This window comes from Benincasa hispida, chromosome 1, assembly GCF_027475165.1.
Source record: "Benincasa hispida cultivar pf3 chromosome 1, pf3_genome.v1.1, whole genome shotgun sequence".
Taxonomy (NCBI): domain Eukaryota; kingdom Viridiplantae; phylum Streptophyta; class Magnoliopsida; order Cucurbitales; family Cucurbitaceae; genus Benincasa; species Benincasa hispida.
Genome location: NC_143478.1, coordinates 60497190 through 60511040, shown reverse-complemented (window position 1 = coordinate 60511040; position 13851 = coordinate 60497190). Strand labels below are relative to the sequence as shown.

The 13851-nt window shown below is 31.8% G+C and overlaps 1 protein-coding gene and 1 long non-coding RNA gene across 2 annotated transcripts; both read right to left on the bottom strand.

Moving 5' to 3' along the window:
* Positions 1-5087: 5087 nt before the first annotated feature.
* On the bottom strand, positions 5088-7663 carry LOC150038589 (uncharacterized). Its single transcript, XR_016530463.1, has 4 exons — positions 7430-7663; positions 6906-7014; positions 6755-6819; positions 5088-5269 (listed from the first exon to the last, which is right to left on the bottom strand). It is a non-coding gene; the product is annotated as an uncharacterized LOC150038589 (long non-coding RNA).
* Positions 7664-9352: 1689 nt separating this feature from the next.
* On the bottom strand, positions 9353-11702 carry LOC120083973 (small ribosomal subunit protein eS10z-like). Its single transcript, XM_039039894.2, has 5 exons — positions 11547-11702; positions 11257-11305; positions 10872-11151; positions 10466-10601; positions 9353-9669 (listed from the first exon to the last, which is right to left on the bottom strand). Exons 1-5 carry the CDS (start codon positions 11547-11549, stop codon positions 9589-9591), a joined length of 549 nt encoding a protein of 182 aa, XP_038895822.1. The 5' UTR covers positions 11550-11702; the 3' UTR covers positions 9353-9588.
* Between the last annotated feature and the right edge of the window lie 2149 nt (positions 11703-13851).

Sequence of the window (13851 nt, the reverse complement as noted above, 5' to 3'; positions counted from 1 at the left end):
ATTTTAAAATATTACCCTTTAAATTGTGAATTTGAGTTTAGTTTGATTTTTTTTTTTTTTTTTTTTTTGACTATTTTGTTTTTAATTTTTGGTTTTGAAATGTATGTTTGTATCTAAATTTCTTAAATTTTTACCAAGATTTTCATTTTTAAAGAATGAAAATCTAAAAATAAAAAATAAAAAAAAGTTTTCGAAGACTATTTTTTATTTTCTATTCTTTTTAAATTTATGTTTGTTTTTAGCCAGGTATCTTACCATGATTTTCACTTTTCTTAAAGAAATATTTAAATTTTTAGTCAAGTTGCAAAAATAAAAATAGGTTTTTCAAAAATTATTTTTTTTAGTTTTCAAATTTTGGTTCGGCGTTTTGAAAACATAATTAGAAAGTAGAGTACACAATATAGAAATTTATTGGTGAAATGAGAGTTTTAAAGCTTAATTTTCAAAAACCAAAATCCAAAAATAAAATAGTTATTTAAAGGGGTCTAAGTTTTAAATATTGCATTCCTATTATTTAGTTTAGATTTTGATTTTCATTTGGATTTTGGTTCATAATGATATTACATTTTTATCCTTTAATTTTCACCTATATTCACTTTTAGTCATTTATGTTAATTTTCTATTGATTAATTTAAAACAATTAAATAAACTGTAATTAAATTAGTTTTCATAAATTTCTATCACTACTAACGTTAATTGAAAAGTTTCATCCTAATTATTTAAAATTAGTTAATTGAAAGTTAACACTTGAATCTCAAAGCAAACATTACTTACTACATGGTAAATCTAAAATATAGAAATCTATAAATTAAATAGAAACTAATTTCAAAATTAAGAGTAAAAACGTAACGTTTGGAAATAGAATTGTCAAATAGAAAGTATACTTAAAACTTATGAACCAAAAATATGTGCTAATTTTGCTTCTCTTTTTTATGGGGTCTCGAGTGATTTGAGTTCAATAGAAATGCAAATTTTCACATTGATTGCTATTACCATCTAGAACCAACATAACTTGATGATGTTTGATATGACTATGAAGATTCAATTTGATCCTATCCAATAGGCTTAGGAATTTGTTGAAGAGATGGATACATATGATACTCAAGTAGATCGAGTATTCGAGTCTCTCAGAGCCTCGAACACCCTCTCTTTCTATTATTGATGATGTTTGTATCAACCATGGAAGTCCCTGTAGTTGTATAAGCTTAACTCTAATGCTTCTTTCACTATGGGCGCAATGAGCTTTGGAGCCATCGTTCGTAATTCTAATAGTGGACCTATGATTTCAATGCAAAAAGCTATGAAGTTCATTAATATTGTTAAGCTTATCGAAGTAGCTACTCTCTTAGACAAAATTATTACATCTAAGAAAGCAGGGATTGATCATTTATCGGTTGAAATTGATTTGATGATTCTTTGGAATTTTTTACAGGTCGAGACTGTTTCAACTATTAAAGTCCAAGACTTTGTGATGACATTCAAGCTTTTCATCAAAAAGACATTGTTTTGGGGTTTTCTTTTTGTCCACAAATCTATAATTCTATTGCCCATATGTATATGATGTCTCGCTTGAATATCAACTCATAGATAGATGTTGCTATGTCGTGATTTGATGTCTCTTTATTTATTTATTATTTATTTGTTTGACAACACGTGGAGAGAGAGAATCTTTGATTTCTTATTAGGAGTTACTTGTTCCTCTTTTATTCGTCCAATAATGGCGAAGACACAATAATCGGATTATCAACTTTTTAAAATAGTCATTGGTGTCTTATCTGATAACTATGCAACATTGGTGAAATTAGTCTACTCCTTAATTCTTTGTATTTATCTTTTAAATAAATATATAGTTTAAAAATATCATTTTAATCATTATACTTTTAGACTAATTTCATTTCAATCCATATATTTGTAAATATTAAATGTAGATTTTGTACAACCTGTGAATATCAAAAGTAATCATCCTTATTAGTTTGAACTTTGAAGTTAATTTTTTTTTATCCTGACTTATAATAATAGTTTGATCAAAATATCATTTTGGTCCCATTCAATTTTAATATTTTCTTTCAAATATCCAAATTTTTGTTGGTTTGAAGTTAATTTTTATCACATTTAAAATATATATATATATATATATATCAAACTTGATAAAAAGTAAAAATAACCCTTCAAATAAAAATAAGCATAATGTTAATAATTTCAAATTTTATTGAAGACTAAATGATTACATGATAGTATGCCAAGTGACACTACTAGTTATACCATTGATAGCATACTATCAGTGGTGGAAGTTATCATTGATAGTATGTGATCAGGGATATACTATCAACTATACCAATGATTGCATGATATCAGTAATAACTTCTATCTATCACTAGTAACATGTTATCATATCTCACTGATATTATGCTATCAGTGATAGCTTGTATCACTGATAACATGTTAAACACAATTAAACAATCTCTCTAGGAGCCAATTCATCTCAAATATTACATTACATAATACATAAATAATATCATTCTATGATATTCTTCTATATTGATAGCAACAGAAAGATATCATTGACAATAGCTATCAATGTAAAAGGATATCATTCTATACGTATATTCATCAATAACATACAAACACACTACATGTATCAACAAATTAGTCAAAATATCCCGATTATTTATAGACAAGTATAATCAACGAAATTGACCATTCTCACCCATACAGATTAAAGATTGCCCTTATAAATATAACTCACTCAAGATTAAAGTCGAGTTACATATAGTCATTCTAAGAAATGTTAATCTCTTTAATCAATAGTGTTAAAAAGAGAGATTGATCATTTCGCGGTCTAGTCTTATACAAACTATTTGTACAGGATACCCCACTCGCATGTCTCCACATGAAGAATTTGGATCAAAATCATTTGTAACATTTACATAGTGGGTCATATCCATAGTGTCACAAGGATTAGGCACCAAACTTTATCCATATACTAAAGACTATTTAGGTTATTACTTGAACATAATCCACTTGTATGTCTACCACATATTGTTCAAGCCACATAAAATAACCTTGGACATTAGTTTATTGGATGAAGTTAATGCACAAAATAGAATAACTAAAATTTTATTAATAATAATTTGTTTATACAAGTTTACATAAACTACGAGAACAAAGAGATTCAGGACACCAATTTTAACAAAATAAACAACAAAAAATGGACCAAATTTCGGCACCTTAAAAATTAGTTAAATAAATCTAATCATATTTTATCAGTTTAATTAATTAAAATAACAAAAGATACATATAATTTGAAATTACAAAAAAATTGTAGCTAAAACTGCCCAGAGCCTCGTACCCACGATCTCAACTACCTAGAACGTGCGCGTGCAGGGCTCAAAATGTCATGACGCTATTGGAGAGCACTATAATGCTTGTGTCGTAGCGTACTACTACACTGTTTTCGGTGTCGCAATGCTCAGCAATAGCTCCGCGGCACTGGGCTTCTATGTCGCAATGTAAAGCCTAGCATTGCGATGCTCCCGCTTTACACTCTAGCCTAGAATGCAATTTTCTACCTCATTCTTGGCCTATTTCTGCTTCGCTTTCCACTGATCTTCACAGCAACACTTGCTCCTCGATCGATACGGGCTTACAGACTCAATTGCATAAAATAAATATCTAAAACAACGAGCCCTTACATCTTTAATCAAAACTAAAGCAGTAAACTAAGTGCTAAATTAAAAACCATCCATTTTTGCGAACCAAAAATTCATAATGTAGTACACTCATATTTCTTTGATTTTCTTTTCAAATTAGAAGACAAAATACACAACTGAGCTCTGCTACCAATTGAAGGAATATAATTCATTTGTGGAAGCACGTGAACACTATACAATCATAATTAAATTTTGAAACACTCAAAATACAACGAAGCAAACATTTAAAGATGTATTTAGAGGATAAACACCATGCTTTCTAATGAGAGGAAGAAAAGTACAATTACTTACCCTTGTAGAAATCTTCTTCTTGATTTTCCTCTCTAAAGGAACCATACACGAACTCTTCTATACGAACACTGAAAAAACCCGACTAGAAAAACTCTTTAACAAACAGGACACCACCACTTGGAGTCTCTTCAACATACATGTTTAAGTTACATTAAATAACATTAGATCTTAATTTATTAGATTACGTTATTGTAGACTAAATGTTAAATAAAATAACAATTTGTTTTATTAAATAAATAATTTGTGTATAAATAATTTACAAACTACGAAACCCACGAGATTTAGGGCATCAACTCCAATAATATCTTACATGAATATTAGTAATAGTCACTTATAGACCTCTCATTAATAGACGTCTATCATTTATAGCTTTTAATGTTAATTTTTTAAGTTGATAGTATTCTTCAAAGTTAATAACTACTTATAAAATTGATAGCTACCAATAGCCCTAAGTGTTAAGGTTTCAAAGTTGATGGTAATTGGTGAAAATTTCAAAGTTGATTACAATTTATGAAAGTGTGTCCACGATAGCTACCAATGATTGGTAGCAAATTGAAAGCTAATACTTCAAGTGTTAATATTTCAAGATTGTATTAATATTTCTTAAATTGAAATCTATAGCTAATAGCAACTACCGGTGATAGTAACCGATAGCAGCTATTAGTGGCCATCACCGATAGTGCTATCAATGATGACTTTCAATTTGGAAGAAAAGCACACAAAATGGTGGACTGCACAAAAATTGTGAATTTTTTAGTATTTTACCATATCAGAATCAATTTTTATGCTATATATTCAATTGTTTTATTCTTGTGCTACATACGATTTTATTTTAGGCTTGATACTCATTTATGCAACCAACCCAAAATAACCAGTCGTAGTACATTTTAGAAACGGTATTTTGAATGGTAGTTTAACTGTAACGATCCGACCCCCTAGGACTTAAGTTAGGCCGTTACTAAATACATGCATCATGAAACTCAAAACGACGCTCAGTTATGGCGAAATAAATGTTAATTAAATAAGGTAAGTTCAAAAGTATTTCATTAAATTCAAATACTAAAACAATTGTAGGGTACCCATAAATCATAAAGGACAATAAATAAGTCTGAAAAACAATTCTTAAAAGTAAGTTTTAAGCATCAAAACTAAAAGTTAAGAGGAACATGAAAAGAACTTTAAATCTTATGAGCGGAAGCGTAAAAACTAGTCCCAGTGGCTCGATCACGAATTCCGCTTGTCCATCGCCGATGCATCTCTACCCTTACCTGAAACAACAACATGAGAAAGAATGAGTATAAAATACTCAGTAAGTAACCCCACTACTGGGGTCAGGCTGGGCATCTATGTCTTCTAGATACCCACCTCTAGTGAAACATATAAATTGTTCTAGTCCTCATGGGACACATACATACATGAAAAACTGAGTTCTATTCTACTGTAGTTAAGTATGCCCACTATCTCTAGTAAGTCCCGTAGGACCCACAACCTCTAGTGAATCCCGAAGGAAACACAATCTCTTACATACGCATGGTTATGCATACACCTCTTTCGTATACACATAACCCACTTAATGTGTACCTCTTTCGTATACACCTAACCTACTGAGTATGTACCTCTTTCGTACATCTAGTTATGTATACACCTCTTTCGTATATACATAACCCACTGAATGTATACCTCTTTCGTACACGTGGTTAAGTATACACCTCTTTCGTATACACCTAACCTACTGAGTATGTACCTCTTTCGTATATCTAGTTATGTATACACCTCTTTCGTATACACATAACCCACTGAGTATGTATCTCTTTCGTACACCCCAAATCCTCTCTATAAATGTAGGGATGCATACCTCTTTCGTACACATGGTCAGGTATACACCTCTTTCGTATACACATAACCCACTGACTGTATACCTCTTTCGTACACCCCGGTACCCTCTAGGTATGTATCACTTTCATACACATCAGCCCTAGTACATCTTTTTCATGTACTAGCGCCTTTAGACGTGCATCATTTTCATACAGTCACATTGTCTGGAAAAGAAAAGAGATTGCATCTAACTTCATATTACATATAACATTCACCTAATCATGAATCTTCTAAAAAATCTCCTGATCAAGGTTAGGCTAGTTAACCTCAACATATGTAATTAATCTAGTATTAATGGATCCACTCTAATACATCACCTTCATTTACTAACTCATTTAACAATCAAACATTTGAAATTTCATAATACATCATATAACTTACACACTTTCATAATAAATCACATCAATAAGCACATCAACCAAAATGCTCCAACTTTCACCTAACTTTAAGACATTTCCGTAGTAGTGCCGCTTAACTCATAATTTAGGGTCATGCCCAATCGTCCTTTTAATATATTTCATAAAATTCTAAATCATGCTCATACATTAACATGCTTCAGTCATATTATCACATGTTCATATATCTTATCTAAACGGTCTATTAAATCTCATAACAGTCAAAATTATTCTTGTAACCAGTCTTACAATCCTCAACATCAACAGATTAAAATACAACCATATGGAATCACATACCATCTCATGCGAGCATTCAAGTGCCTATGTGCATAAATAAATAATTCGGATCTCATAAGAGAACATACTTTAATCATGTTATACTATCAATCTTTCATGTTGTCATTCTGCCATAACCTTCATTTAACATGCTAGCATACATCTAATGTCTGACCCGTGGGTAGTTCCAGTAGTAAGATTACTTACCTTGATATTAAGTCGAACGAAAAAGCAATTGAATCTTTGTGAAATTCTTGAATCCTTAATCAAGCCTAAACATAAACCAAGCTTTAAAATTAATAGTTAAGGCCAAATTCCAAACACCCAAATATTACAAAATATTTCCAAATAACCTTACCTAAGGTGTGGTCCAATTCGAATTCACCTTCCAAACCTCCAATTTTAAGTCCAAATAATTAGCAAACCAAACTCTTGTTCATCTTGAATGAAATTCTTGAATCAACCCCCTAATCATAATTTGAAATTAGGCTTATATGATTAGAGCTTGAATCAAATACATACTTCACTACTAATGTCTATCATAATTTGAAATTAAGCTTACATGATTAAAGTTTGAATCAAATACATAATTCACTACCAATGTCTCAAATAAATTATCCATATGTAGCTTCGTCAAAAAATCACTTCCAAATGACTTTACCAAAATTTCTCAACGACCAAAATTAATCCACAAGAGGGTCATCAAAGCATAAAACTTACCAAAACTTGCTAAAACAAACTCCAACTTCATTGAACAACATCTCAATACTTTCACAAACTTGAATCCAAAGTTGAAACACAATAGGTATCAACCAATTGATGCCAAAAGTAAATGAGTATTCAAGAATCAACCGAAAACAACCCAAACGGTAGAAATCTTACCCAAATCGATAGATCACGTGACGGTAAAAGCGAACGACGCTTGAGCAGTGGTAGACAGAGGTCATAAAGAAGAAACTGACACGGCGGCTTTGGGCGGCGTCGGACGAGCTCACGAACGTGAGGAAGAAAAAGGGGTGAGGTTTGACTTTTTATAAAAAAAACAACAACAATAATAATAATAATAATAATAAAACAAAAAATGAAGTAAATATAATTACATTTAATTTCTTTCCGTTTTATACTATTAAATTCCTTTATGTTTCAAAAGAAAATTAATTCTTGCCATAAATTTTCAATTTGAATTTCAAATTGAATAATTTCACGCCAACAATTAAATTCCCGCACTTACACTTGAAGTCCAAAATTCTAAAAATGCCCTCCAACTAATAATAATTACTGAAATTTCAAATAATAAAGTTATTGTAATTACATTATTACTAAAAAAAAATGTGTGGGATGTTACAGTTTAACCTAATCATTTTCATTCAAGAAAACATGCGTTACCTAACAAAGCAATATTTTTAAATCTACATTAAAAAAAAGAAAAAGAAAAAAAAAGCACAATAAACCATAATGTTAAGCATACAAAAATGATATGGTCATTGCAATATATATAAATACAAGTCAATTAATTAAGATTTTTTTAAATAATATTATTTTAATATATATTAACAAAAATAGGGTAGGATTGAAAGTATTGACGAAAATAGGTTTTTAAATCGTGTACCTGGTACACGATTATGCCTTAATCGTGTATTCGGTACACGAGTGCCTGTTGATCTGGCACGCGCAGTCTGTCGTGGCAGTTATGCAATGTTGACTGAGGTAATCATGTACCCAGTACACGATTATCTTAAGTCGTGTACCGGGTACACGACTTCCTTCTCCATTAAACCGTCGCGGCCCTTCTTCTTCCTCCATCCGAAAGCTTTCTGTCTCTTTGCTTCCTCTTCTCCGTCCACTCTTTGCTTTCGTCTTCTCCGTCCAAAATCGTCCGAAAACCTCCTCCATTTTCTTCCATCTTGCGCGTCCGAACGTATCATTTTTGCCTTCATTTAACTATCCATCCAAAATTGTCCGAAAGCTTCTGCCTCTCTTTGACTGTAATAAAAAAATTTCCCTACGTTGCTTTCCAATATATAATCTTCATATATATATCATTTTGTTTGCATTTGGGTTGAACTTGTATAGTTTATATATCCATGATTTATTTGTTGGGTTGAATCTAGAAATATATGTATATGTTTGTCTATTTGTTGGGCTGATTTTATATGATGTAGTTTATGAACTTATAAATTAGATTTTGTTGGACTATTTTTATGGATGATTATGTTTGTCTATTTGTTGGGTTATTTTTTTTATAATTAATTCGTTGAATGATTATGTATTTGTTGGATTGAATCTAGAAATATATATATATATATATGTTTATAAAAATGAATATTGGTTCGTATATATATTATTTTGTTTACATTTAGCTGAATTAAATGTATGATTCATAGATATATTGTTTTGTTTTTATTAGTTTATGAATCTTAGATTTAGACTGATTTAAATGTATAATATTTAATGTTGAGTTGTCATTATTACAGGATTGCACAAATCAATTTTATCAAACTTGATTAGTACCACAAGTCCAGACTAGATCATCATCCACTTAGTGTCGGGTATTATTTTACTTATATATTTATTTCGTTACCATTTTATGTAAGAATATAAATTAATTATATTTTTTATAATTTTATATGGAGTGATGTATTAGCTACCTCCGAACAATCAACAAATATGTTGTTCGTGTACCAAAAAATATTTGACAGATATGCACAATCAAATAGCAAATGTATATATAAGTGAAACCATAGAATACCTTAAATTTACATAAACAATTTCGGATGCATAATACAAAATAAAATAAGGCACAGATGGAAAAAGTAAATTGATTATAATTGTAAGAATTTGCTTAAAATGTTTGTTCCCTCCTTCCTAATACAATCAAACTTCAAAACGTTAAAATCTCGGGCAAGAGTATTCATTGAATTTATATGATTCCCATAAGCTAAATGAAAGGAAAAAAAAAAAAAAAAGCTAACAAACTCTCCAATCAAGCTGCTAACTCATTTCACTGAAAATTCATTGAACGGCTTGTAAGACCATACTTTTCAAGGAAGGTTTGAGCTTGCAGCAGCTCCTCCGCCATAGCTACCAGCTCCACGGCCAAAACCCGGCCTTCCACCAGGACCCTGAGAAAATTTTAGGTATGACAACAATCAATAAAACAGTTGGGAAATAACTAGCAAACGACTATCACAAATGTCTTTTATGAATATCCAAACTTTCATCAAGATCACACATCAACAACTATCATAAAATTCAAATTCTTTCCAAATAAGTTCAACACCAACCATAAAATACAGTAATCAGAATGTCATTTTGCACAAGGATGTCATACCATGGGACACAAAAGATTCCATTTCTTTTGACATTTCTAATATTTCAGCTACCCATTTTTCTATCACTGTTACACTTGAAAAAAAAAATTCTAAATTAAGCAACCTAATACATAAATAGTAAATGTTTTAAATATGCCTAACCAAACAGGCTTAACCCATGTTGAAATCAGTAAACATTTGGGCCCTAGAAAATCATTATATTGCAAGTGAACAGAGAACATGGCACACAAATAATAAAAGAATCTACTAAACATTTTAAATTTCTAACTAAGTTCTTGACAAGGCAGACATACTGATTAGGAAGCACTTTTAGATGAAGCGACTAATTCATAACTATAAGATGTCATCCACTCGACTCATGATTGAATCACTTAAGAATCTCAAAACCATATCACCATCTCACTGCACAAGGCCGTTAACCAAATAAAATTCTAATTAGAAACATGAACAGTGATTGTATTGCTTTTAATAACGTTCTCCAATAACTACCCCCAAGAGCTGAACAGAAGCAGTAAAAAGCAGTATTTTCATGTAGACAGCATCAATCATATTACAGATAGCACTATGACGATTATATAAAAATTACCCCAAATGAAGGCCTGTAATCTGCAGGAGCTCCTCCCTTGTCACCACCAAACTCCCCGCCAGGTCCACGAGGACCTCCACGGTAGCCATCACGGTCACCGATCCTCCTCTCACCACCCTCAAAACGAGGTGGACCCCTAATTCATAAGAGTCATCACAACTCAATAAGAATACTAACAAGAATAGATACAACTTACTAAATAACAAAACAAGTACAGATTACACAAACAGCTACTCAAATATGCCCTTGTCCTTACATTTTACTATCATACCATACATTATAAATACACATCCATCTCTAAATCTACGACTGTAACAACAGAATCCATAAATCCGTAGCTCAAGAGCGCAGATGAATAAGCAACAAAACATAACGAATTGATTGGCACTATAGATATAATTTATACCGTGGGCGATCGCCGGGTGGTCCGCCAAAGAGCCTACCAGCGGGCTTAGCTTGTTTCTTCAAGGTAGCAGGGACAATTTCGGAAGGAAGATTGAGGTAAGTCCTGAGGAACTCAATACCATCATTGGTGAGGTACCAGTAGTAATGCATCCAAGCAAATGTCTCGCGTACATATTCCTTGGACTTGAAGCTCTGCATCAGCTTAATAACCTGCAAATTAGGCACATCGATTTCTGGGTGCTTGGCCAAATTGTAGTCCTTCTTGGCATAGCAAACCCCCTCTGGAATCATAGCAACAACGAATAAATAAAATCACCGAAACATCCTCGAATCAGAAAATTGAAAAAGAAAACACTAGATTAGGAGTAGTTTCAGTTTGGTTATACCTTGAAAGAGATATTTGGAGATTTCCCTACGGTTTTTTTCTGAAATAATCTGACGAAAAACATCAAATGAATATGAGAGACCAAACAGTAATCCCTAATAAATATCGCCATCTCAGACGAAATGAAACTTGACCCACTACAACAATTCAAAGTACACAAAAGAGTAGCGATTCCCACTCCCAGATCGATTCCTTTAGAAATACCCCAATATTCTAGGACCCAGAAAACAGAGACAAAAATAAATTATAGGCAGTTATAGAGAAGAGAGAGTTGAAGAAGAAGATAGGTACCATGGTTGAAGCTCAGCAAGAACTGAAGACAGCAGCAGTAGAAGGAAGAGGCGCGAAGAAGGAGAAGGAGCAGGACTGAAAAGAGAGGAAGTGAGCAGCCGTGTAAAGATGAAGAGGAGCAAGCGGCTAGGGTTTGTGGGTACTGAGTGGGCCGATGGGCCGTATTGGATTGGGCCGATGGGCTGTAAATAATGGAATAGATTGGGCCTACTCAGGGATAAAGTAGGAGATGGGCTTCGAGGCACACAATATTGAATGTACACATCAACACGTGTCTGTATCTAGGTTAAACTACACATAAAAGCCCCGTCTCCCTTCTAAAACGTCGAGAAAGCTCTGCGAGCTTCCCCTTTGCAATGCCGGCTGTTCGCCTTTAGTTAGAAGTCTCCTTCAGTGCGAATGTCCCATCTGTCTGTCGAACCGCCAATTGGTTCATTTGGAAATATAGCAATTGGACTCAAAGTATTGGCAGAATGTTAGATATATTTTAATATAAAAGAATTTTCAAATAGATCGAGTTCTTAGAGTCTATCACTATTGGCGATAAAGGGTATCACTGATAGATTTTGTATATTTGAAATTCCTTTAAAATGTTGTTATACACTTAATTATCATCCCTAAAAGTATTACCCATAGCAATTACTCAAAATTGTTTTTATGTTCTTTAAGGATAGTTTTAATTCACCTACTATAGTTTAAAAAGTTATAATTCGGTTTTTATAATTCGATTTAGTTTGTTTATTTAAAATTTTTAATTTGGTCCAAATTGTTGTCATCATATTAAATACATATCAATTTGTAGACTAAATTATGAAAAATGCCTTTGAACTTTGTATCTTGTGTCAAAATATCTTAGAAGTTTCAAAAGCTTAAAAAGTACACTTAAACTTTGAAAAAGAGTCCAAAAATGCCCTTACCATTAGTTTTTATATGGAAATCGTTAGTATTTGTTTCAAAAATACCCCTGAACTTAAAAAAATATATATAAAAAAAAAAAGTTCAAAAACTCTCTTAACCTTAATGTTAGTTTTTAGATGGAAACTGTTAGTTTCAAAGATACTCTTGAACTTTCCAAAGTTTTAAAAATACCATTAAAAAAAGGTTCAAAAGCACTCTTATTGTTAGTTTATAAATAGAAACTATTAATACCTCGCTGCAAAAATACTTCCAAACTTTCAAAAGTTGCATTAACACCCTTACCTTTAAAAAAAATTAAAAAAATACCCTTATTATTTATCTATACCCTATCACAACTCTCCTCCATTTCTTCTCTCCCCTATTTCAATCTTATGACCTAACATTTCTATATTCCCTCTTTTTTTCTCTCCTATCTATTCAATACTCTCTCACTTCCTTTCTTCGTTACTCTTTGGTTGGGTAGAATTTGTCACTTAATTTCGGACCAAATAAAATAACCATTTCTACCAGATTTTTGTAGTGGTGGTAACATGAGTTGAACACAAGAAATCAAAAAAATTCTCGATTAAAAAATTTACAATTCGAGGTAACCGATGAGAGGTTTGAAGTTTGTTGATTGCAGATAAGATTAAGTTGCATAAAATAAACACACAAAATAAAAATTGAAAAATTACATGAGAAAACTTAGCTTGGATTATTACAATTATCTATTCAACAAACTTGATGGTCGAATTCTCACTACTGAAATTAGATATTTGCTTACACCTAACCGAATTAATAAAAAAAAGTTAGCTAATTAATCGTCCCAATCAACTTAGTCCAATTCGAATTGATGAAAAGCATGCAACTTCAGATTTGTCCTCATTGCATTAAATTCTAGGACAATGTTAAGTCAAATATCTAACTGGAAAAGCCATGATTAAATATTCGTTTGATTCACTATCATAGGTTGGTTAGAATAATACTTACCGTATTCAGTTTGTAAGTTAACCTAACCTATTGCATTTTACGGATCAACATACAATCAAGTGTCACGAATCATACATTAATCAAAAGCAATAATCATACCATTCCTAAGTGTATAACAATATGATAATATTCCTTTAAACGGAAATGAATCCATCAAATATAATATAATTCGGTTCAAAAACTCACAAGTACATGAAAGTAGGAAAAATCCTAAAACCCAAGCTAGAAAGAGGTATCTTAGCCCATAATCGACATGATGAACATCATCATGCTACAATCGACTAGAATCAGAGAAAAAACCTGGCCGCTAAAAGATATATTTATAATTGTCGAACTGTCATAGTAGAACTAGGGTAGAAAGTCGCAGCACTATTCAAATTGCCAATCTCAGGTGGGCAACGCAATGTCGCAGCATAAA

What these genes read in the sequence shown, in the direction of transcription:
- LOC120083973 (XM_039039894.2), bottom strand. An exon ending in CCACCCGGCGATCGCCCACG is followed by an intron (nt 10,602 to 10,871) that starts GTATAAATTATA and finishes CTTATGAATTAG; the next exon opens with GGGTCCACCTCGTTTTGAGG. An exon ending in ATTACAGGCCTTCATTTGGG is followed by an intron (nt 9,670 to 10,465) that starts GTAATTTTTATA and finishes AAATTTTCTCAG; the next exon opens with GGTCCTGGTGGAAGGCCGGG.